At 41.1% G+C, this 23,583-nt stretch overlaps 1 protein-coding gene across 1 annotated transcript in view; it reads right to left on the minus strand.

Moving 5' to 3' along the window:
- The window catches only part of LOC311119964 (NACHT, LRR and PYD domains-containing protein 3-like), a gene marked incomplete at its 3' end in the record, with an annotated part of 43,665 nt that extends 24,353 nt beyond the window's left edge, over window positions 1–19,312 (minus strand). The window contains exons 1-9 of the mRNA XM_084194605.1: window positions 19,179–19,312; window positions 13,219–13,327; window positions 6,869–6,981; window positions 6,383–6,467; window positions 6,025–6,253; window positions 3,836–5,630; window positions 3,397–3,570; window positions 2,216–2,389; window positions 605–778 (exon numbers count right to left, since the gene is read on the minus strand). Of these exons, the coding sequence (XP_084050731.1) occupies window positions 605–778; window positions 2,216–2,389; window positions 3,397–3,570; window positions 3,836–5,630; window positions 6,025–6,253; window positions 6,383–6,467; window positions 6,869–6,981; window positions 13,219–13,327; window positions 19,179–19,306 (2,981 nt within the window). The remainder of the gene's footprint in view (window positions 1–604; window positions 779–2,215; window positions 2,390–3,396; window positions 3,571–3,835; window positions 5,631–6,024; window positions 6,254–6,382; window positions 6,468–6,868; window positions 6,982–13,218; window positions 13,328–19,178) is intronic.
- Window positions 19,313–23,583: the final 4,271 nt, after the last annotated feature.

Genomic DNA, 23,583 nt, shown 5'->3' on the forward strand with positions numbered 1-23,583 from the left:
TTTGAGTGAAACCCTCCTTCCATCAGCAAGGGCATTGAAGATGAAACGTGGCTGGGTCTTTCAGCATGACAATGATCCCAAACACACCGCCCGGGCAACGAAGGAGTGGCTTCGTAAGAAGCATTTCAAGGTCCTGGAGTGGCCTAGCCAGTCTCCAGATCTCAACCCCATAGAAAATCTTTGGAGGGAGTTGAAAGTCCGTGTTGCCCAGCGACAGCCCCAAAACATCACTGCTCTAGAGGAGATCTGCATGGAGGAATGGGCCAAAATACCAGCAACAGTGTGTGAAAACCTTGTGAAGACTTACAGAAAACGTTTGACCTGTGTCATTGCCAACAAAGGGTATATAACAAAGTATTGAGAAACTTTTGTTATTGACCAAATACTTATTTTCCACCATCATATGCCAATAAATTCATTAAAAATCCTTCAATGTGATTTTCTGGATTTTATTTTTCTCATTTTGTCTGTCATAGTTGACGTGTACCTATGATGAAAATTACAGGCCTCTCATCTTTTTAAGTGGGAGAACTTGCACAATTGGTGGCTGACTAAATACTTTTTTTCCCCACTTTATGAACATTGACATAAACCCTCTACATACTTGAGTTTCTCCAGTCTGCAGTGTGGATCCTCCAGTCCAGCAGAGAGCAGTCTGACTCCTGAGTCTCCTGGGTGATTGTAGCTCAGGTCCAGCTCTCTCAGGTGTGAGGGGTTTGACTTCAGAGCTGAGACCAGAGAAGCACAGCCTTCCTCTGTGACTAGACAGCCTGACAGCCTGCAAAGAGTCAAATCATATTAAAACCACACTGCTATTCTTTGGTGGTGAAAATAGTGGCAGTATATTTTTTCAACATATTCAGATATATCAGTGTCCTGAAACCTGACATATATATTCATAAATGAATGTATTATTATTAACAATGACAAATGATCGAAGTATTGCTTGTAGATAGAAAAATGCATATTACAAATATTTAAGTAGACTGACCAGAGCAGTTTAAAAATCAGTATCAGTCAAAAGACAGACAGTGAGGTATCAGATTTAGATTGTATTGAGTATACAGTCCACACCATATCTAGTTTGACAGTGAAGCTAACATTTTAAATGTGGCTCTATACTCCAGCATTTTGGATTTGAGATCAAATGTTTCATATGAGGTGACAGTATATAATGTCACCTTTTATTTGAGGGTATTTTAATACATATCTGTTTCACCGTTTAGAAATGAAACCACTTTATGTATCTAGTCCCCCTATTTGAAGAAGTCATAAGTATTCTGACCAATTCACTTATAGTGTATTAAAGTAGTCAAAAGTTGAGTATTTGGTTGTAAACTTGTTGGTTGCATTTGCAGTTTGTTTTGGGTTATGTTTTGCCCAATATTAACTGAATGGTGGATGATGACTGGAGTAATTTTCTGTCTAAGTGGGTAGATAACATGTTTCTAAACACTACTAAATTAATCCTGATGATGCCGTGATTAAGAAAAATCATGAATGAATCATGAATTATAATGAATGAGAAAGTTACAGAGGCTACAACAAAACATGCCAACCTCTCACCATTACCAATAACAGAGGGGGTATTATCCTTGTTCCTCTGTAACTTTCTCATTCATCATCATTCATGATTCATTCATGATTATTCATAATCATGGTAGCATCCACATGAATGTAGAAGTGTTCAGAAACATCTTCTATTCTTACTGACAATACAAGTGAAGTGACTCCAAAATGACAGGACATTATTCACCATTCAGTTTCTATTAGGAAAAACATCATCCAAAACACAACCAAGACAAACTGCAAATGTATTCAACAAGTTTGTAGAATCACAAGCTTGATGTAATCACTGTGGGTAAGGAATATGGGACCAAATACTAAACTTATGACCACTTTAATACAATATAAGTGAATATGTCCAAATTATTATGACTTTTTCAAATGGAAGAACTAGATACATAAAGTGCTTTCATTTCTAAACAGTAACACAGATATGTATGAAAATATCCTCAAATAAAAGGTGACATTCTGTACTGTCGCCAAATATGAAACATTTTATCTCAAATCCAAAATGATGGAGCATAGCACCAAATGTAAAACTGTAAGCTTCACTGTCCAAACACATATGGAGTGGACTAAGTGTGCCTGGTAAACACATGTGGATCTGGTGAACAGTTATCACTTGTTGACCAACTACAGGAATACTGACCTCAGAGTCTCCAGTTTACAGTGGGGATTCCCCAGGACAGCAGAGAGCAGCTTCACTCCTGAATCCTTCAGGTCATTGTAGCTCAGGTCCAGCTCTCTAAGGTGTGAGGGGTTTGACTTCAGAGCTGAGGCCAGAGAAGCACAGCCTTCCTCTGTGACTAGACAGCCTGACAGCCTGCAAAGAGTCAAATCATATTAAAACCACACTGCTATTCTTTGGTGGTGAAAATAGTGGCAGTATATTTTTTCAACATTTTCAGTTAAATCAGTGTCCTGAAACCTGACATATCTATTTATCAATGAATGTATCATTATTAGAAATGACAAATTATCAAAGTATTGCTTGTAGATAGAAAAATGCATACTACAAATATTTGAGTAGACTGACCAGAGCAGTTTAAAAAGCAGTATCAGTCAAAAGACAGACAGTGAGGTATCAGATTTAGATTGTATTGAGTATACAGTCCACACCATATCTATTTTGACAGTGAAGCTAGCATTTTAAATGTGGCTCTGTACTCCAGCATTTTGGATTTGAGATCAAATGTTTCATATGAGGTGACAGTATATAATGTCACCTTTTATTTGAGGGTATTTTAATACATATCTGTTTCACCGTTTAGAAATGAAACCACTTTATGTATCTAGTCCCCCTATTTGAAGAAGTCATAAGTATTCTGACCAATTCACTTATAGTGTATTAAAGTAGTCAAAAGTTTAGTATTTGGTCCCAAACTCGTTGGTTGCATTTGCAGTTTGTTTTGGTTGTGTTTTGGGTTATGTTTTGTCCAATAGTAACTGAATGGTGGATGATGACTGGAGTAATTTTCTGTCTAAGTGAGTAGATAACATGTTTCTAAACACTACTAAATTAATCCTAATGATGCCATGATTAATAAAAATATTGAATGAATCATGAATAATAATGAATGAGAAAGTTACAGAGGCTACAACAAAGCATGCTAACCTCTCACCATTAACATCAAATAAAAGGTGACATTCTGTACTGTCGCCTAATATGAAACATTCTATCTCAAATCCAAAATGCTGGAGCATAGCACCAAATGTAAAACTGTAAGCTTCACTGTCCAAACACATATGGTGTGGACTATGTGTGTCTGGTAAACACATGTGGATCTGGTGAACAGTTATCACTTGTTGACCAACTACAGGAATACTGACCTCAGAGTCTCCAGTTTACAGTGGGGATTCCCCAGTCCAGCAGAGAGCAGCTTCACTCCTGAATCCTTCAGGTCATTGTTACTCAGATCCAGCTCTCTCAGGTGTGAGGGGTTTGACTTCAGAGCTGAGACCAGAGAATCACAGCCTGCCTCTGTGACTCCACAGCCTGACAGCCTGACAGAGAGATATTCATGATTTCACAAACACACTGTTAATTTAACACCAGTAGTGTAGAAGGACAATGGCAGATGCATTTGGCTTATTCTCCCAAACAACATATAGATTCATCTTCCGTCTCCTAGAATTGTATGGTCATATTGTTATACTAATGTGAACATCAATGCACTGATTCAATATGTTTTTCAATAATACATATATTTCTCTAAACTGAATATTTCTTCCTGATGATTAGTACTTAAATGTCATTTTATGTACTCACAGAGCAGCTCTGGAGGCTTTGACCACTGGCAGCAGCCTCAGAAGACCTTCCTCTGATCTGGAGTATTTCTTCAGGTCAAACACATCCAGCTCCTTTTCTGAAGTCAGCAACACAAAGACCAGAGCTGACCACTGTGCAGGTGACAGTTCGGCTTCTGAGAGACTTCCTGATCTCAGGTATCTTTGGATCTCCTCCACTAGAGAATGGTCATTCAGTTCATTCAGACAGTGGAACAGATTGATGCACCTCTCTGGAGAGGGATTCTCCCTGATTTTCTCCTTGATGTACTTGACTGTTTCTTCATGGCTCTGTGAGCTGCTTCTTGTTGTTGTCAGTAGACCTCGTAAGTGCTTCTGATTGGACTCCAGTGAGAGGCCCAGAAGGAAGCGGAGGAACAGGTCCAGGTTTCCTGTCTCACTTTGTAAGGCTTTATCCACAGCACTCTTGTACAAAGTAACTTTACGCTTGGGTCTGATCCTCACAGAAAAGTTGCTGGACGTTGATTGAGTTTTCGCCATTAGATTCTCATTGTTGTTGATGAATGACAGGAACACATATACAGCAGCCAGAAACTCCTGAATGCTCAGATGCACGAAGCAGTACACCTTGTCCTGGTACAGCCCACATTCCTCTTTAAAGATCTGTGTGCACAATCCTGAGTACACTGAGGCTTCTTTGACATCAATGCCAGCCTCTTTCAGATCTTCTTCATAGAAAATCAGATTGCCATTCACAAGCTGTTGAAAAGCCAGTTTTCCCAGTGACAGAATGCTCTCTTTATTCCAGTGTGGAACTGTCTCTTCTTTCCCAAGATACTTTTCATTCTTCTGTTTGGTATGAAACACCACAAGGTGTGAGTACATCTCAGTCAGAGTCTTGGGCATCTCTTCTCTCTTGTCTGTACTCAACATGTGTTCAAGGACTATTGCAGAAATCCAACAGAAGACTGGAATGTGGCACATGATGTGGAGGCTCCTTGATGTCTTTATGTGTGAGATGATTCTGCTGGCCAGGTCCTCATCACTGAATCTCTTCCTGAAGTACTCCTCCTTCTGTGGGTCATTGAACCCTCGTACCTCTGTCACCTGGTGAACACACCCTGAAGGGATCTGATTGGCTGCTGCAGGTCGGGTAGTTATCCAGAGGAGAGCAGAGGGAAGCAGATTTCCCTTGATGAGATTTGTCAGCAGAACATCCACTGAGGTTGACTTTGTGACGTCACAACAAATCTTGTTCTTCTGGAAGTCTAGGGGCAGTCGGCACTCATCCAGACCATCAAAGATGAACAGAACTTTGTACTTGTCGTAGTTGGAGATTCTTGATTCTTTGGTTTCCATTGAGAAGTGATTGAGAAGTTCAATGAAAGTGTGTTTTTCCTTTTTCATCAAATTCAGCTCCCGAAAAGGGAATGAAAATACAAATTGGACATCCTGATTTGCTTTTCCTTCAGCCCAGTCCAGAATGAACTTCTGCACTGAGACTGTTTTTCCAATGCCAGCGACTCCCTTTGTCAGCACAGTTCTGATGAGTTTGTCTTGTCCAGTTAAGGGTTTGAAGATGTCGTTACATTTGATTGCAGTCTCTGGTCTTGCTTGTTTCCTGGTTGTTGTCTCAATCTGTCTCAGCTCATGTTCATTATTGACCTCTCCTGTTCCACCCTCTGTGATGTAGAGCTCTGTGTAGATCTTATTGAGAAGTGTTGGGTTTCCTTGTTTAGCGATCCCCTCAAATACACATTGAAACTTCTTCTTTAGATTAAATTTGAGTTCACGTTGGCAAATCACAGCAAGCTCATCTGAATGAAGAAATAACACAGAGGATATTAATATTACGTCTGTTTTAATGCCTACAGTATTCTAGGACTGTTATAAAAAATTTTATTATAAAAATGTATTCGCTTAACTGACTGTATAAATGTGTAAATGTTTGCATAATGCATTACAGACTGGTGTGACTGATTATATTATTATTGGTATTATCTCTCTCTCTCTCTCTCTCTCTCTCTCTCTCTCTCTCTCTCGCTCTCGCTCTCTCTCTCGCTCTCTCATTTAATCAACACAACACATCCCTGCTGCTACTTGATGAGGTCACTAGGTGTTGTGTGAAGGCTGCTACAATATCATTGAGTTACACAGCTACTTTAGCTGTACTTTAGCTACAGCTTTCAACATGAGGCAGACAGCTCTTACTTTTCTCCAGTGTGTCAGCAAGCTCCTTCTGGTTCATTTTCCTCAGGACGTGCAGTGTGATCTTCAGAGCCCCCTCTCTGGCACTGCTCTCCTGCTTCTCATCTTCAGCGTCCACCACTTCCTTATCCTGCTTCTGACTCTCAAAGCCTTCTGGGAGTTCTGGACTAAGAATCCTCTTGAACATCTTCAGCTCGTTCTTCATAAATGTCATAATATTCTCTTCAAGCAACTGAAATAAATCAAGTAAATAAGTTAAGCAAGAGAATAATTGCTTTCTCATTAACACATTAATGAATGATTGACAGATCAACTTTACTTGAGGTAAACAAAAACAAATGTAGATAACAGGACCACATACACTGAATATGGAGGCCAGGTCTGTTTGATGACTCTGGGAAGACTGACCACTGAGCATCTCTGACTCTGATCTCTCCTGTTGGTTTCTGTGGACAAAACATGAGATTACATCTCCTCATCCAGGGAGTGCACACACACACACACACACACACACACACACACACACACACACACACACACACACACACACACACACATACACACATACACACATACACACACACACACACACACACACACACACACACACACATACACACATACACACATACACACATACACACACATACACACATACACACATACACACACACACAGGGAGGGAATGTTGTGTTTGTTTAATATTGTTTCAGGACTATGAAAATGGAAAAAAGTATTAGCCTATGGATTATGAAAACAACAAAAAGAAATGGGAAAATGGGAGAGGAGAAATGACTAGAGACAGTGTTGTTTAACTCACTGACCATGACCCATGAGTTCTTCTTACCTTTGTTCACTAGAAAAGTCTCCCTCTCTAAACTTTATAGGACGACCCATAGACTGGTCACTCTTCATGGACACACAGCTGGGTACAGGGGAGGCTGGTCTCTCCTGCTTGATTGGGCTTCAACACAACAGATACAAACATTACGTCTCTCATCTACTCTGAGCTCACGTGGGGAAACAAGAGTTTCATTCCAAAACGCTATATATCCATTTTCAGAAATGTTCGTAAATTAGCTTTTATTGTTTGAAGAAATTATGAAAGAGATTGGTGTGTTTTTTCACTATCCAATCATGGTATGGGGTTGTTCAATGACAGACATGTATTTGTTTAAAATCTATCACTTGATGGTTTCATTTCAGAGAGACAAATAATCAAATGTTTTTTTTTGCAAAATCCAATAAATTCAGAACAAAGTTGACTACAAAAACAAAGTTGCCAATGTCTTTGCAATTGATTCAAACAAGGGACGTATAAAAATGTGCTTCAAATGAAAACCGAGATGACTGCATTACAATATAAACAGTACGCTATAGTCCTATTTCAATCATATTGAAATATATTCCATGTTCAATATATTTAGTTTTATTTTACTACTTGTAGACTACTGTCTGCAATTTGTCTCAATATATATTAGATTCAAGATGGCGAAGTAGTGCAGTTCTGTTTTTGTCGTGTGTCTGTAAATAGCCTGTAAATACCCTGTTTTTTTTGTATTTTTCGTACATATTTCCCTATCAGACTTTTCATCCTTCTACAAAATATACTTTCCTGCAACCCGCCTCACTCAATGTGGAACGGATTCTATTATTGACTTACCTTTTATCTAGAATCTCCAGTTGAAACTAGCTAGCCAGCTAACTAGCTACTTGCTATTAGCCACAGTTAGCGGTATTTCACGCAGAACATTGGATTTTTTTTCTGCGGGATTAATTTTAATCACTGGACATTAATCACCGGATATTCGGCCAGTCTGCACAGCGCGTTATCGACCCAGAACACATCAGTTTTCCGCCGGAATCACTGAATCACTGGACCTTTAACTCCGGATTCATCGCTACCAGCTAGCTGTAACAAAACGGACGCTGTGGTCTGGCTAATCATCCTGAGCTAGGCCCATCTCCCGGCTATCTACCTCTCTGTCAACCGGACGGGACCACCTAGTGTTGACATGGAGCCCCGCCGATCCTACACGACTGGTCTGCCGACGAAATCGTCTGATGTGGTTACGACGTCGACCACGAAGATTCCATCTGCTAGCCCCGGCCCGCTAGCACACGCTAGCCGTGGCCTCTTACTCGCTAGTGCTTTAGCAGCCTCCGAACTATCCTATTGCTGTTCACCGGACCTTCTGATAACTCAGCTATACAGCTGATGTCTGCTGGACTGTTCCTTTTTACGGTACTACATCCTGTTTATGTTTAGCCTCAGCCCAAACATGGTTAGCTTATTGTTGTTTGGGTTATTTCTAATTGTACTATTTCACTGTAGATCCCCCAGCCCAGCTAAACCTGCCTTAGATAGCTCCTTTGTCCCAGCCCCCATACACGCGGAGACTGACTCAATTGGTGCCTCTAGTGATACTATCTCTTTCATTGTTACCCAACGCTTAGGTTTAGCTCCGCTGTACTCATATCCTTCCATATCCTTGTCTGTACATAATGCCCTGAATCTTTTCTACAACACCCGGAAATCTGCCCCCTTTATTCTATGTACCCAACGCACTAGAAGACCAGTTCTTAAAGCCTTTAGCCGTATCCTTATTCTAGTCCTCCTCTGTTCCTCTGGTGATGTAGAGGCTAACCCAGGCCCTGCAGCCCTCAGTATCACTCCTACTCCCCAGGCGCTATCATTTGATGACTTCTGTAATCGCAAAAGTCTTGGTTTCTTGCACATAAATATCAGAAGTCTACTTCCTAAGTTTGAGTTATTCACTGCGTTAGCACACTCTGCCAACCCTGATGTTCTAGCAGTGTCTGAATCCTGGCTCAGGAAGGCTACCAAAAATTCTGAAATTTCCATCCCCAACTATAACATTTTCCGTCTAGATAGAACTGCCAAAGGGGGTGGAGTTGCAATCTACTGTAGAGATAGCCTGCAGAGCTCTATCATACTATCCAGGTCTGTGCCCAAACAGTTTGAGCTTCTACTTCTAAAAATCCACCTTTCCAGAAATAAGTCTCTCACTGTTGCCGCTTGCTACAGACCCCCCTCAGCCCCCAGCTGTGCCCTGGACACCATATGTGAATTGATTGCCCCCCATTTATCCTCAGAGTTCGTACTGCTTGGTGACCTAAATTGGGATATGCTTAATACCCCGGCCATCCTACAATCCAAACTAGATGCCCTCAACCTCACGCAAATTATCAACGAACCTACCAGGTACAACCCTAAATCCGTAAACATGGGTACCCTCATAGATATCATCCTGACTAACATACCCTCTAAATACACCTCAGCTGTCTTCAACCAGGATCTCAGCGATCACTGCCTTATTGCCTGCGTCCGTAACGGGTCCGCGGTCAAACGACCACCCCTCATCACTGTCAAACGCTCCCTAAAACACTTTAGTGAGAAAGCCTTCCTAATTGACCTGGCCCAGGTATCCTGGATGGATATAGATCTCATTCCGTCAGTAGAGGATGCCTGGTTGTTCCTTAAAAGTGATTTCCTCTCAATCTTAAATAAACATGCCCCGTTCAAAAAATACAGAACTAAGAACCGATATAGCCCCTGGTTCTCCTCAGACTTGACTGCCCTTGACCAGCACAAAAACATCCTGTGGCGTACTGTATTAGCATCAAATAGCCCCCGCGATATGCAACTTTTCAGGGAAGTTAGGAACCAATATACACAAGCAGTCAGGAAAGCAAAGGCTAACTTTTTCAAACAGAAATTTGCATCCTGTAGCACTAACTCCAAAAAGTTTTGGGACACTGTAAATTCCATGGAGAATAAGAGCACTTCCTCCCAGTTGCCCACTGCCCTGAGGCTAGGAAACACTATCACCACCGATAAATCTACAATAATCGAGAATTTCAACAAGCATTTTGCTACAGCTGGCCATGCTTTCCATCTGGCTACCACTACCCCGGCCACCAACTCTGCACCCTCCGCTGCAACTTGCCCATGCCCCCCCCACTTCTCCTTCACACAAATTCAGACAGCTGACGTTTTGAAAGAGCTGCAAAATCTGGACCCCTACAAATCAGCTGGGCTAGACAATCTGGACCCTTTCTTTCTAAAACTAGCCGCCGAAATTGTCGCAACCCCTATTACTAGTCTGTTCAACCTCTCTTTCATAACGTCTGAGATCCCCAGAGATTGGAAAGCTGCCGCGGTCATCCCCCTCTTCAAAGGGGGTGACACTCTAGATCCAAACTGCTACAGACCTATATCCATCCTGCCCTGCCTTTCGAAGGTATTTGAAAGCCAAGTTAACAAACAGATCACCGACCATTTCGAATACCACCGTACCTTCTCCGCTATGCAATCCGGTTTCCGAGCTGGTCATGGGTGCACTTCAGCCACGCTCAAGGTCCTAAACGATATTATAACCGCGATTGATAATAGACAGTACTGTGCAGCCGTCTTCATCGACCTGGCCAAGGCTTTCGTCTCTGTCAACCACCGCATTCTTATTGGCAGACTAAATAGCCTTGGTTTCTCAAATGACTGCCTCGCCTGGTTCACCAACTACTTCTCAGATAGAGTTCAGTGTGTCAAATCGGAGGGCCTGTTGTCTGGACCTATGGCAGTCTCTATGGGGGTGCCACAGGGTTCAATTCTTGGGCCGACACTTTTCTCTGTGTATATCTATGATGTCGCTCTTGCTGCTGGTGACTCTCAGATCCACCTCTACGCAGACGACACCATTTTGTATACATCTGGCCCTTCATTGGACACTGTGTTAACAAACCTCCAAACGAGCTTCAATGCCATACAACACTCCTTCAGTAGCCTCCAACTGCTCTTAAACACTAGTAAAACTAAATGCATGCTTTTCAATCGAACGCTGCTGGCACCCGCCCACCCGACTAGAATCACAACTCTCGACGGGTCTGACCTAGAGTATGTGGACAACTACAAATACCTAGGTGTCTGGTTAGACTGTAAACTCTCCTTCCAGACTCACATAAAGAATCTCCAATCCAAAGTTAAATCTAGAATCGGCTTCCTATTTCGCAACAAAGCCTCCTTCACTCATGCTGCCAAACATGCCCTCGTAAAACTGACTATCCTACCGATCCTTGACTTCGGCGATGTCATTTACAAAATAGCCTCCAACACTCTACTCATCAAATTGGATGTAGTCTATCACAGTGCCATCCGTTTTGTCTCCAAAGCCCCATACACTACCCACCACTGTGACCTGTACGCTCTTGTTGGCTGGTCCTCACTACATGTTCGTCGTCAAACCCACTAGCTCCAGGCCATCAATAAATCACTGCTAGGCAAATCCCCGCCTTATCTTAGCTCATTGGTCACCATAGCAGCACCCACCCGTAGTCTGCGCTCCAGCAGGTATATCTCACTGGTCATTCCCAAAGCCAACACCTCCTTTGGCCGCCATTCCTTCCAGTTCTCTGCTGCCAATGACTGGAACGAATTGCACAAATCTCTGAAGCTGGAGACTCTTATCTCCCTCACTAACTTTAAGCATCAGTTGTCAGAGCACCTTACCGATCACTGCACCTGTACACAGCCCATCTGAAATTAGCCCACCCAACTACCTCATCCCTATATTGTTATTTATTTTGCTCTTTTGCACCCCAGTATCTCTATTTGCACATAATCTCTTGCACATCTAGCATTCCAGTGTTAATACTATTGTAATTATTTTGCACTATAGCCTATTTATTGCCTTACCTCCATAACTTGCTACATTTGCACACACTGTATATATATTTTCTGTTGTATTTTTGACTTTGTTTTTTTACCCCATATGTAACTCTGTGTTGTTTTTATCGCACTGCTTTGCTTTATCTTGGCCAGGTCGCAGTTGTAAATGAGAACTTGTTCTCAACTGGCTTACCTGGTTAAATAAAGGTGAAATAAAAAAATTAAATAAAATGATGTGTAGCCTAACATGTGCCCAATGATGTGCCGAATCTGTGATTTAGTACATTTTTATTGTGTAAGCATTAGAATAAACTACCTCAATTTTTGTAGCCGTAGGTAGTAATATCTTTCTAGAAGCTGATCCGTGGTCAGTATTGTGAAATAATTATAATGTTAAGGAAAGATTTGAATGGAGAAAACTGATCCGAGAGCAGCGCTCCCTTTCTTTCGATCCTATCAGTATCGATACATGCTCCACCGGACGTGATACCTTGCGGTGCTGCTGATCCAGTTTCTACTGGTCTGCCTGCGGATCTGGAACTCTGACCTGTTCACCGGACGTGCGACCTTGTCCCGAACCTGCTGTTTCGACCCTCTCTCTCTCTCTCTACCACACCTGCTGTCTCGACCTCTGAATGCTCGGCTATGAAAAGCCAACTGACATTTACTCCTGAGGTGCTGACGTGTTGCACCCTCTATAACCACAGTGATTATTATTTGACCCTGCTAGTCATCTATGAACATTTGAACATCTTGAAGAACGATCTGAACTTAATGGCCATATCCTCTTATAATCTCCCCCCAGCAATGAGAGATAAAAATGACTTCCTTAGTTGTTAATTTTGAAAATGTTCTGTCTTAAGTAGTTTAACAAACTGACACATTTTCATGTTAGTCATAAACAACCTTATATGGAAGGAGTGCTTTTGATTTGACGGCCTGCACATGTGCAGTTCAGCACAAGACGACCATTAGACCCAATGATGTATTTCTGCGCATGAGCTTCAAATGAAATCAAATTGTATTTCTCACATGCGCCAAATACAACAGTGGTACACTTTACCGTGAAATGCTTACTTACGAGCCCTTTCTCAACAATGCAGAGTTAAAAAGTCACCAAAATTATCTAAATAAAAAAGGAAATAGTAACATAATAAAATAACAATAAGGTAGTTGAGGTAATTTAGGAAATATGTACATGTACGTAGGGGTAAAATGACTAGGCAATCAGGATAGAGATTACATCTCCTCATCCAGGGAGTGCACACACTCACTGACACACACACACACACTCACTGACAGACACACACACACACACACACACACACACACACACAGGGAATGTTGTGTTTGTTTAATATTGTTTCAGGACTATGAAAATGGAAAAAAGGTTTAGCCTATGGATTATGAAAACAACAAAAAGAAATGGGAAAATGGGAGAGGAGAAATGACTAGAGACAGTGTTGTTTAACTCATGAACCATGACCCATGAGTTCTTCTTACCTTTGTTCACTAGAAAAGTCTCCCTCTCTAAACTGTATAGGACGATGCATAGACCAGTCACTCTTCATGGACACACAGCTGGGTACAGGGGAGGCTGGTCTCTCCTGCTTGATTGGGCTTCAACACAGAGACAAACATTACGTCTCTCATCTACTCTGAGCTCAGATGGGGAAACATAAGAAGAGTTTCATTCTAAAACGCTATATATCCATTTTCAGAAATGTACAGGGGAGGCAACAACAATCACCCCATTATACCCATTTGGTTTGTAACTCAGTGAACCTGCGCAGCATTCGCTCAATTTGATGTCTACGAACGAAGACTTCGATGCATATCAAATTATCAATTTACACAGCAGCCTTTTAGAAACAACAAGTCCTCAAAGAAAAGGTTATTTCTTAATTAAAAAATGTATTCTGGCTGTTTAAATCGCCCACATCTTGAAAAAGAGGACAGGGACATGCGTTTTGTTTAGATTGTACACTTTTTTCTTAAAACAAATATGGTTAACCATGACCAGAAAATGTTTAATGTTTGATGGCTATCCGCCAGCCATCGCCTCTAAAACTGTGTCTCACCTCACTATTGGTGACCACAACATGTTCTCAGGTGAACAGTGTGCGCGCTCACCAAGTAGCCGTAACCTTGTTAATAATAAGTTACCTGAGGTAAACCTACAGGGTTAACGCTCACCAAGTAGCTGTAACCTTGGTAATAATAAGTTACCTGAGGTAAACCTACAGGGTTAACGCTCACCAAGTAGCAGTAACCTTGTTAATAATAAGTTACCTGAGGTAAACCTACAGGGTTAACGCTCACCAAGTAGCCGTAACCTTGTTAATAATAAGTTACCTGAGGTAAACCTACAGGGTTAACGCTCACCAAGTAGCTGTAACCTTGTTAATAATAAGTTACCTGAGGTAAACCTACAGGGTTAACGCTCACCAAGTAGCCGTAACCTTGTTAATAATAAGTTACCTGAGGTAAACCTACAGGGTAAACGCTCACCAAGTAGCCGTAACCTTGTTAATAATCAGTTACCTGAGGTAAACCTACAGGGTTAACGCTCACCAAGTAGCCGTAACCTTGTTAATAATAAGTTACCTGAGGTAAACCTACAGGGTAAACGCTCACCAAGTAGCCGTAACCTTGTTAATAATCAGTTACCTGAGGTAAACCTACAGGGTTAACGCTCACCAAGTAGCCGTAACCTTGTTAATAATAAGTTACCTGAGGTAAACCTACAGGGTTAACGCTCACCAAGTAGCCGTAACCTTGTTAATAATAAGTTACCTGAGGTAAATCTACAGGGTTAACGCTCACCAAGTAGCCCTAACCTTGTTAATAATAAGTTACCTGAGGTAAACCTACAGGGTTAACGCTCACCAAGTAGCCTTAACCTTGTTAATAATAAGTTACCTGAGGTAAACCTACAGGGTTAACGCTCACCAAGTAGCCGTAACCTTGGTAATAATAAGTTACCTGAGGTAAACCTACAGGGTTAACGCTCACCAAGTAGCAGTAACCTTGTTAATAATAAGTTACCTATGGTAAACCTACAGGGTTAACGCTCACCAAGTAGCCGTAACCTTGTTAATAATAAGTTACCTGAGGTAAACCTACAGGGTTAACGCTCACCAAGTAGCTGTAACCTTGTTAATAATAAGTTACCTGAGGTAAACCTACAGGGTTAACGCTCACCAAGTAGCCGTAACCTTGTTAATAATAAGTTACCTGAGGTAAACCTACAGGGTAAACGCTCACCAAGTAGCCGTAACCTTGTTAATAATCAGTTACCTGAGGTAAACCTACAGGGTTAACGCTCACCAAGTAGCCGTAACCTTGTTAATAATAAGTTACCTGAGGTAAACCTACAGGGTTAACGCTCACCAAGTAGCTGTAACCTTGGTAATAATAAGTTACCTGAGGTAAACCTACAGGGTTAACGCTCACCAAGTAGCTGTAACCTTGTTAATAATCAGTTACCTGAGGTAAACCTACAGGGTTAACGCTCACCAAGTAGCCGTAACCTTGTTAATAATAAGTTACCTGAGGTAAACCTACAGGGTAAACGCTCACCAAGTAGCCGTAACCTTGTTAATAATCAGTTACCTGAGGTAAACCTACAGGGTTAACGCTCACCAAGTAGCCGTAACCTTGTTAATAATAAGTTACCTGAGGTAAACCTACAGGGTTAACGCTCACCAAGTAGCCATAACCTTGGTAATAATAAGTTACCTGAGGTAAACCTACAGGGTTAACGCTCACCAAGTAGCTGTAACCTTGTTAATAATAAGTTACCTGAGGTAAACCTACAGGGTTAACGCTCACCAAGTAGCTGTAACCTTGTTAATAATCAGTTACCTGAGGTAAACCTACAGGGTTAACGCTCACCAAGTAGCCGTAACCTTGTTAATAATAAGTTACCTGAGGTAAACCTACAGGGTAAACGCTCACCAAGTAGCCGTAACCTTGTTAATAATCAGTTACCTGAGGTAAACCTACAGGGTTAACGCTCACCAAGTAGCCGTAACCTTGTTAATAATAAGTTACCTGAGGTAAACCTACAGGGTTAACGCTCACCAAGTAGCCGTAACCTTGGTAATAATAAGTTACCTGAGGTAAACCTACAGGGTTAGTAACCTTGTTAATAATAAGTTACCTGAGGTAAACCTACAGGGTTAACGCTCACCAAGTAGCCGTAACCTTGTTAATAATAAGTTACCTGAGGTAAACCTACAGGGTTAACGCTCACCAAGTAGCCCTAACCTTGTTAATAATAAGTTACCTGAGGTAAACCTACAGGGTTAACGCTCACCAAGTAGCCTTAACCTTGTTAATAATAAGTTACCTGAGGTAAACCTACAGGGTTAACGCTCACCAAGTAGCCGTAACCTTGGTAATAATAAGTTACCTGAGGTAAACCTACAGGGTTAACGCTCACCAAGTAGCAGTAACCTTGTTAATAATAAGTTACCTGAGGTAAACCTACAGGGTTAACGCTCACCAAGTAGCCGTAACCTTGTTAATAATAAGTTACCTGAGGTAAACCTACAGGGTTAACGCTCACCAAGTAGCTGTAACCTTGTTAATAATAAGTTACCTGAGGTAAACCTACAGGGTTAACGCTCACCAAGTAGCCGTAACCTTGTTAATAATAAGTTACCTGAGGTAAACCTACAGGGTAAACGCTCACCAAGTAGCCGTAACCTTGTTAATAATCAGTTACCTGAGGTAAACCTACAGGGTTAACGCTCACCAAGTAGCCGTAACCTTGTTAATAATAAGTTACCTGAGGTAAACCTACAGGGTTAACGCTCACCAAGTAGCTGTAACCTTGGTAATAATAAGTTACCTGAGGTAAACCTACAGGGTTAACGCTCACCAAGTAGCCGCAACCTTGTTAATAATCAGTTACCTGAGGTAAACCTACAGGGTTAACGCTCACCAGGTAGCCGTAACCTTGTTAATAATAAGTTACCTGAGGTAAACCTACAGGGTAAACGCTCACCAAGTAGCCGTAACCTTGTTAATAATCAGTTACCTGAGGTAAACCTACAGGGTTAACGCTCACCAAGTAGCCGTAACCTTGTTAATAATAAGTTACCTGAGGTAAACCTACAGGGTTAACGCTCACCAAGTAGCCATAACCTTGGTAATAATAAGTTACCTGAGGTAAACCTACAGGGTTAACGCTCACCAAGTAGCTGTAACCTTGGTAATAATAAGTTACCTGAGGTAAACCTACAGGGTTAACGCTCACCAAGTAGCTGTAACCTTGTTAATAATCAGTTACCTGAGGTAAACCTACAGGGTTAACGCTCACCAAGTAGCCGTAACCTTGTTAATAATAAGTTACCTGAGGTAAACCTACAGGGTAAACGCTCACCAAGTAGCCGTAACCTTGTTAATAATCAGTTACCTGAGGTAAACCTACAGGGTTAACGCTCACCAAGTAGCCGTAACCTTGTTAATAATAAGTTACCTGAGGTAAACCTACAGGGTTAACGCTCACCAAGTAGCCATAACCTTGGTAATAATAAGTTACCTGAGGTAAACCTACAGGGTTAACGCTCACCAAGTAGCTGTAACCTTGTTAATAATAAGTTACCTGAGGTAAACCAACAGGGTTAACGCTCACCAAGTAGCCGTAACCTTGGTAATAATAAGTTACCTGAGGTAAACCAACAGGGTTAACGCTCACCAAGTAGCCGTAACCTTGGTAATAATAAGTTACCTGAGGTAAACCTACAGGGTTAATGCAGGCAGGTCTCATTGATAACAATAGTGAAGCTGGCATTGTGACGCAGAACAATGGGCTGGGAATAGAACGTTCTGAAGGCGAGTCGGTGTCACGGAGCTCAATAGAACTAATAGGAGCTGGTAGGGTGAAAAATACCCTAAAATAAGGCCTGTTTTTTCGCAATCACTTCATAACCAGGGACAGAAGGTAATATTATGAAACTGGGCTCCATGGCGGATGCAATTAACTAATTTTATCAGAAATAAACGTTGTAAAAAATGTCACTTGAGGCGCCCCGAAAATAATATTCAAAAGTTCTGTCCTTGGACACAGAGGGATTAAACACTAAAGTTACCGTCCATCTAGTGAAGAGAGGAGAACCGGACAGAGGGAGCGTAGGAAGCCAGCATCCGTCAACGAGAGAGGGAGAAGCCCTCCACCGTATTTAACAGGTGGAAGAAACAACCCGGGAGCTCCATCGGTCCACAAGAAATGCAGGCAGCCGGTGATGATGTAGTGGTAGCTAGGATAACCAGGATGCTGCTGGTAGAGTAGCTAGCTTAGCTAGCTGTACCGACTAGCTTGAATAGCTAGCAGGTCGTTCGTCTGTCCCTCGAGGATGATGACGAATCCGGTGAACCACACAATTAAACAAGGATAGCGAGTGAAAAGGATCTGGCTACACTCATACTGTCACTGACCATTACGCAAAAAGCAAATTGAACAGTAAACTTCGGTGTCTCAACACTGTAACGAACTCCGTCGTTGTTCCCCAACATCACCTCAGACCACTCTGCACGTAACTGGACAATATGCTTGGCGCCAAACCGTACGTGGACGCGGACAGTTCTGTACGGGGACGCGGACAGTTCCAGAACGCGGACATGAGCAGTGCCACATAATAAACTACACCCAGTCTTTAAAGTCGGGTACATTAGTAATATTATTTTATTTATTATGTCAAACAAAAGAAAATCGTTTTTTAAAACAAGATTTTGAGATCTGGGCACGTATCCAAAAAGCGTCTCAGAGTAGAAAAATTGGTCCTCTCTCTCCCCAGACAGACTCATTTAATACTGGGTCGTTACAATATTTTGAGATCTGGGCCCATATCCAAAAAGCGTCTCAGAGTAGAAAATGTGTCGTATAAGTGCTGAGAATAAAGCCATTTTAGTCCTACTCTTATGGGTATAAATTAAAGCTATGCATGAAGCCTCTTTATTCATAAGTGTCCCACCTAGTTGGCAGATATTTAGGACACCTCATGAGCTGTCCTAACCAGTTAAGAGGTACCAGCAGGTGTCTTGATAATAGAAACATGCAGTGAGTCAGTGGTTTCTGTACCACATGTAATTGCTTTGGAGCAGTGGCGACCTGTCATTCAGGGCAGTTTAGCAGATGCTTTAGCAGATGCTCTTACCCAGAGCGATTTACAGTAAGTGCATTCATCTTAAGATAGCTAGGTGAGACAACCAGATAATACAGTCAAATATACAGGATACGAACATTCAATTTCAGCTAAACAATGGATATATAGCGTTTTGCAATAATAATAATAATAATAATGATATACATTTAAAATCTATTAATTAAACATCTGAGAACAGTAATATTGAAGGTACCCATAAGCAACCATTTCTGACTAAAAAACACATGTGAAAAATTGTGGAAATAGCATTTTGGAAATAAACTCTTAATAATTCTTAAACAAAATTGTCATCTCACCTCTTAGCTTTGGTGTCATGTTCCCCAGAGAGACTCATTTTAGAGGCAGGACCCCCCTCCTCTCTCTCCCCAGAGAGACTCATTTTAGAGGCAGGGCCCCCCTCCTCTCTCTCCCCAGAGAGACTCATTTTAGACCACTGATCCCTAAACAGAGATCCAACATGTTGGTTGTAGTTAACACAGTAATTCTTGAATGTGAATTGTTATAATTTATTAATTATCTCTTACACAACATTTACTAACAGACATATCGAAACAGTCAGGTGATTTAATGCAATCACATGAATATGTAGTTGTGACATCTCTTCACCATGGCCATGTCACACCCTTATTTGTATTCATTAAAAGTCGGCCATTTATTATTTTTGAATCTGTTATTTTCTAAACGTATCTGAGAATGTAGACAGAAGGGCTAAAACAGGCTTGATTGATCTGGGGGGGATCAGTGATCTATACAGAAAGGTTTTTTGCAACAATTAAGAGATTCTTTATAATTTAAAGTCGGCTAGGTTATAATGTATAACAGTTTATTTTTTTGTGTAAAGCAGATCAAGGTCTATACCTCAGCCAGTGGCGACCCGTCATTCAGGGCAGGTGGCCTTTCCTGTTTTGCATGTTATTGTGGCATTAATACATGTCACATATCAGTTCGCTAACAACGTAAAAAATATATACACTACCGGTCAAAAGTTTTAGAACACACACTCATTCAAGGGTTTGTCTTTATTTTTACTATTTTCTACATTGTAGAATAATAGTGAAGACATCAAAACTATGAAATAACACATATAGAATCATGTAGTAACCAAAAAAGTGTTAAACAAATCAAAATATATTTAATATTTGAGATTCTTCAAATAGCCACCCTTTGCCTTGATGACAGCTTTGCACACTCTTGGCATTCTCTCAACCAGCAACCCGTTATTCAGGGCAGGTGGCCTTTCCTGTTTTGCATGTTATTTTGGCATTAATACATGTCACATATCAGTTTGCAAAAAATGTAAAAATAAATAAATATATATATCATTGAGTTAATAAAGCCGCATACAAACATGGTCTCCTTTTTGTTTTCTTGAGTAAGGCAGCTCCAAAATGCCGGTGTTTCAGCCTAGCTCAGTGCTTTCTGTGGTGGTGGGGTAAGACAGAAGAAAATACGGAGCGCTGTGCCGTGATTGGCTCAGTGTTCTGTCATTCATGGGGACACTACGTCACCGCCAAGTCTAAGGGTAGAGCTAGAAAATGCAAGCCCCTTGGGTGCTGCCATAGAGTTACATTAGAAGTGCCCATCCAAGAAGGTCATTGGCCAACAGATAAAATGACCTCAAATCATATTATATCTACAGTAGCTTTGATTGGACTGATCATGTCAACATCATACTTTCAAAATCTTAGCTAGCAGTCATCATCATGAATCAAGTCGACAATCTACAGGCAAATCCTTTTTAATCCTTGTCATATGAAGATAAATAATGAAGAGAAATGATAGGACAGCTGTTGGGACTCTGCTGTTGGGACTCTGCTGTTGGGACTCTGCTGTCGGGACTCTGCTGTTGGGACTCTGCTGTCGGGACTCTGCTGTCGGGACTCTGCTGTCGGGACTCTGCTGTCGGGACTCTGCTGTTGGGACTCTGCTGTTGGGACTCTGCTGTTGGGACTCTGCTGTTGGGACTCTGCTGTTGGGACTCTGCTGTTGGGACTCTGCTGTTGGGACTCTACTGTCGGGACTCTGCTGTTGGGACTCTGCTGTTGGGCCAGCTTTATGTAGGCCCTAATAGTTTGTAGTTTAGCCTAGACCTACGAGAGTCTGCCCGTCTTTCCTACATATCAACACATTCATCCGACTTCTAATGTTACCGAGAAATACGTGCCACAGTTTCAACAGCCATTGTGTAACTGCGTAGGCTACACACTTACTTTCACGTTCATATGGGGAAATCACATAACTTCTTACAGTCGCTGGTGCAGCCGCCTGTTCTCTTGCAGATGAAGTAGCTTTTATAGGCGACTCATTCAACCAGCCTAAACAACAGTAAATAAAAGATGTCAAATGGTCAAAAGTCAATCCTGATATAGCCATGTACATCAAAGAGTGGTGTATTGCTACAGATGTAGGATCTTAATTTTAGCCAGTTTGCTACAGCAGGAAAAGAATCCTGCAGCAACAGGACATTTGAATTATTATGTGGATTATAATTAATGAACAATTCTTTTAATAGAAAAGTGGAAATGATCATCTTCAAAAACCTTTTTTAAAGCTTAATACACTCAAATACACTACAAGTTTCAGTTCTCCTGCAACTGGGTGATCACATTAACTCCTGCAACACCCACTCCTGCAACTGGGTGATCACAACGGTACCCCCCTGTATATATAGCCTCCCTACTGTCACTTTATTCTATTGTATATATAGCCTCCCTACTGTCACTTTATTTTTTACTTCTGCTCTTTTTTTTTTCTCAACACTTTTTTGTTGTTGTTTTATTCTTACTTTTTTGTTTAAAATAAATGCACTGTTGGTTAAGGGCTGTAAGTAAGCATTTCACTGTAATGTCTGCACCTGTTGTATTCGGCGCATGTGACCAATAAAATTTGATTTGATTTGATTTGATTAAGATCCTACATCTGTACAGAGATTATGTCTTTATCTAAATAAGGCAGTTTGAGTTATTAGCAAAAACGTTGCAACGGTCAGCTGCTGTAAACCTATGTGATTGGATGTTATAGACCCATCTGAACAGTTTCTTTCCCCATGTTGTGTTCCTGACCAACCGACCATCTGGCCCAGTGAGACTAAAGGACTATACACTCTATGCTGCACACCACATCAAGCCATCTCTGAACTGTACACTACCATCTGGCCCATAGAGACTAAAGGACTATACACTCTATGCTGCACACCACATCAAGCCATCTCTGAACTGTACACTACCATCTGGCCCATAGAGACTAAAGGACTATACACTCTACGCTGCTCACCACATCAAGCCATCTCTGAACTGTACACTACCATCTGGCCCATAGAGACTAAAGGACTATACACTCTACGCTGCTCACCACATCAAGCCATCTCTGAACTGTACACTACCATCTGGTCCATAGAGACTAAGGGACTATACACTCTATGCTGCACACCACATCAAGCCATCTCTGAACTGTACACTAAATAACTGAACTATACTGCATTAGCACTCTGTTAATCTCTCTTAGATATATTTATTCTGGTCCTGTATATGTATACCCACTGTACTGTATATCTATATATCAACTGTATTCCCACTGTACTGTATATCTGTATATCAACTGTATTCCCACTGTACTGTATATCTGTATATCAACTGTATTCCCACTGTACTGTATATCTGTATATCAACTGTATTCCCACTGTACTGTATATCTGTATATCAACTGTATTCCCACTGTACTGTATATCTGTATACCAACTGTATTCCCACTGTACTGTATATCTGTATATCAACTGTATACCCACTGTACTGTATATCTGTATATCAACTGTATTCCCACTGTACTGTATATCTGTATACCAACTGTATTCGCACTGTACTGTATATCTGTATATCAACTGTATACCCACTGTACTGTATATCTGTATATCAACTGTATTCCCACTGTACTGTATATCTGTATACCAACTGTATTCCCACTGTACTGTATATCTGTATATCAACTGTATTCCCACTGTACTGTATATCTGTATACCAACTGTATTCCCACTGTACTGTATATCTGTATATCCACTGTTCATTCTCTTATAGCTCTATGCTCACTCTTCCTAGTTGTGTATAATGTTGTACAGACATTTGTGTAAACTCTACTGTCTGTATTCTGTCTCTAAATGTTGTCTGTCACTATCACCATGTAGATTTATGTGTACAGATGTAGGATCTTAATTTGATCACCCCCCACTGCAGAATAACTTTCCAGCAATGCAGGAAATGTAAAACTTGTAGTGTATTTGAGGTTTTAAAAGGCTTCTGAAGTTTGTAATTTCCACTTAGAAATGTCAGACTTGCGTTTCCCTTAATAGAAATGTATCAACCGCTACAAAAATATCCATTAATTATAATTCACATAATAATTCACATTTCCTGTTGCTGCAGGAATATTTTCCTGCTGTAGCAAACTGGCTCAAATTAAGATCCTACATATGTATGTGCAAATGTACTTGGCAAATAAAGGTGATTCTGATTCTGCAAAGGTTGAGTCTCTAGATTCCCTTGCTGCTCTGGGGAAATAATGAAATGGTTGTCATAGTGATTTAAACTGTGACTGGTTATCTCCCAACTCTGAGGCCATGTCATTTGTTATATTTCACCCAATTGATAAAAGAAGCTAGAAGGCTGAACCCAGAAGACATCTTTAAATCAACACTTACTGATATTATCC

Source organism: Coregonus lavaretus, assembly GCF_964263955.1.
Source record: "Coregonus lavaretus genome assembly, contig: HAP1_SCAFFOLD_1595, whole genome shotgun sequence".
In the NCBI taxonomy this organism is placed as follows: domain Eukaryota; kingdom Metazoa; phylum Chordata; class Actinopteri; order Salmoniformes; family Salmonidae; genus Coregonus; species Coregonus lavaretus.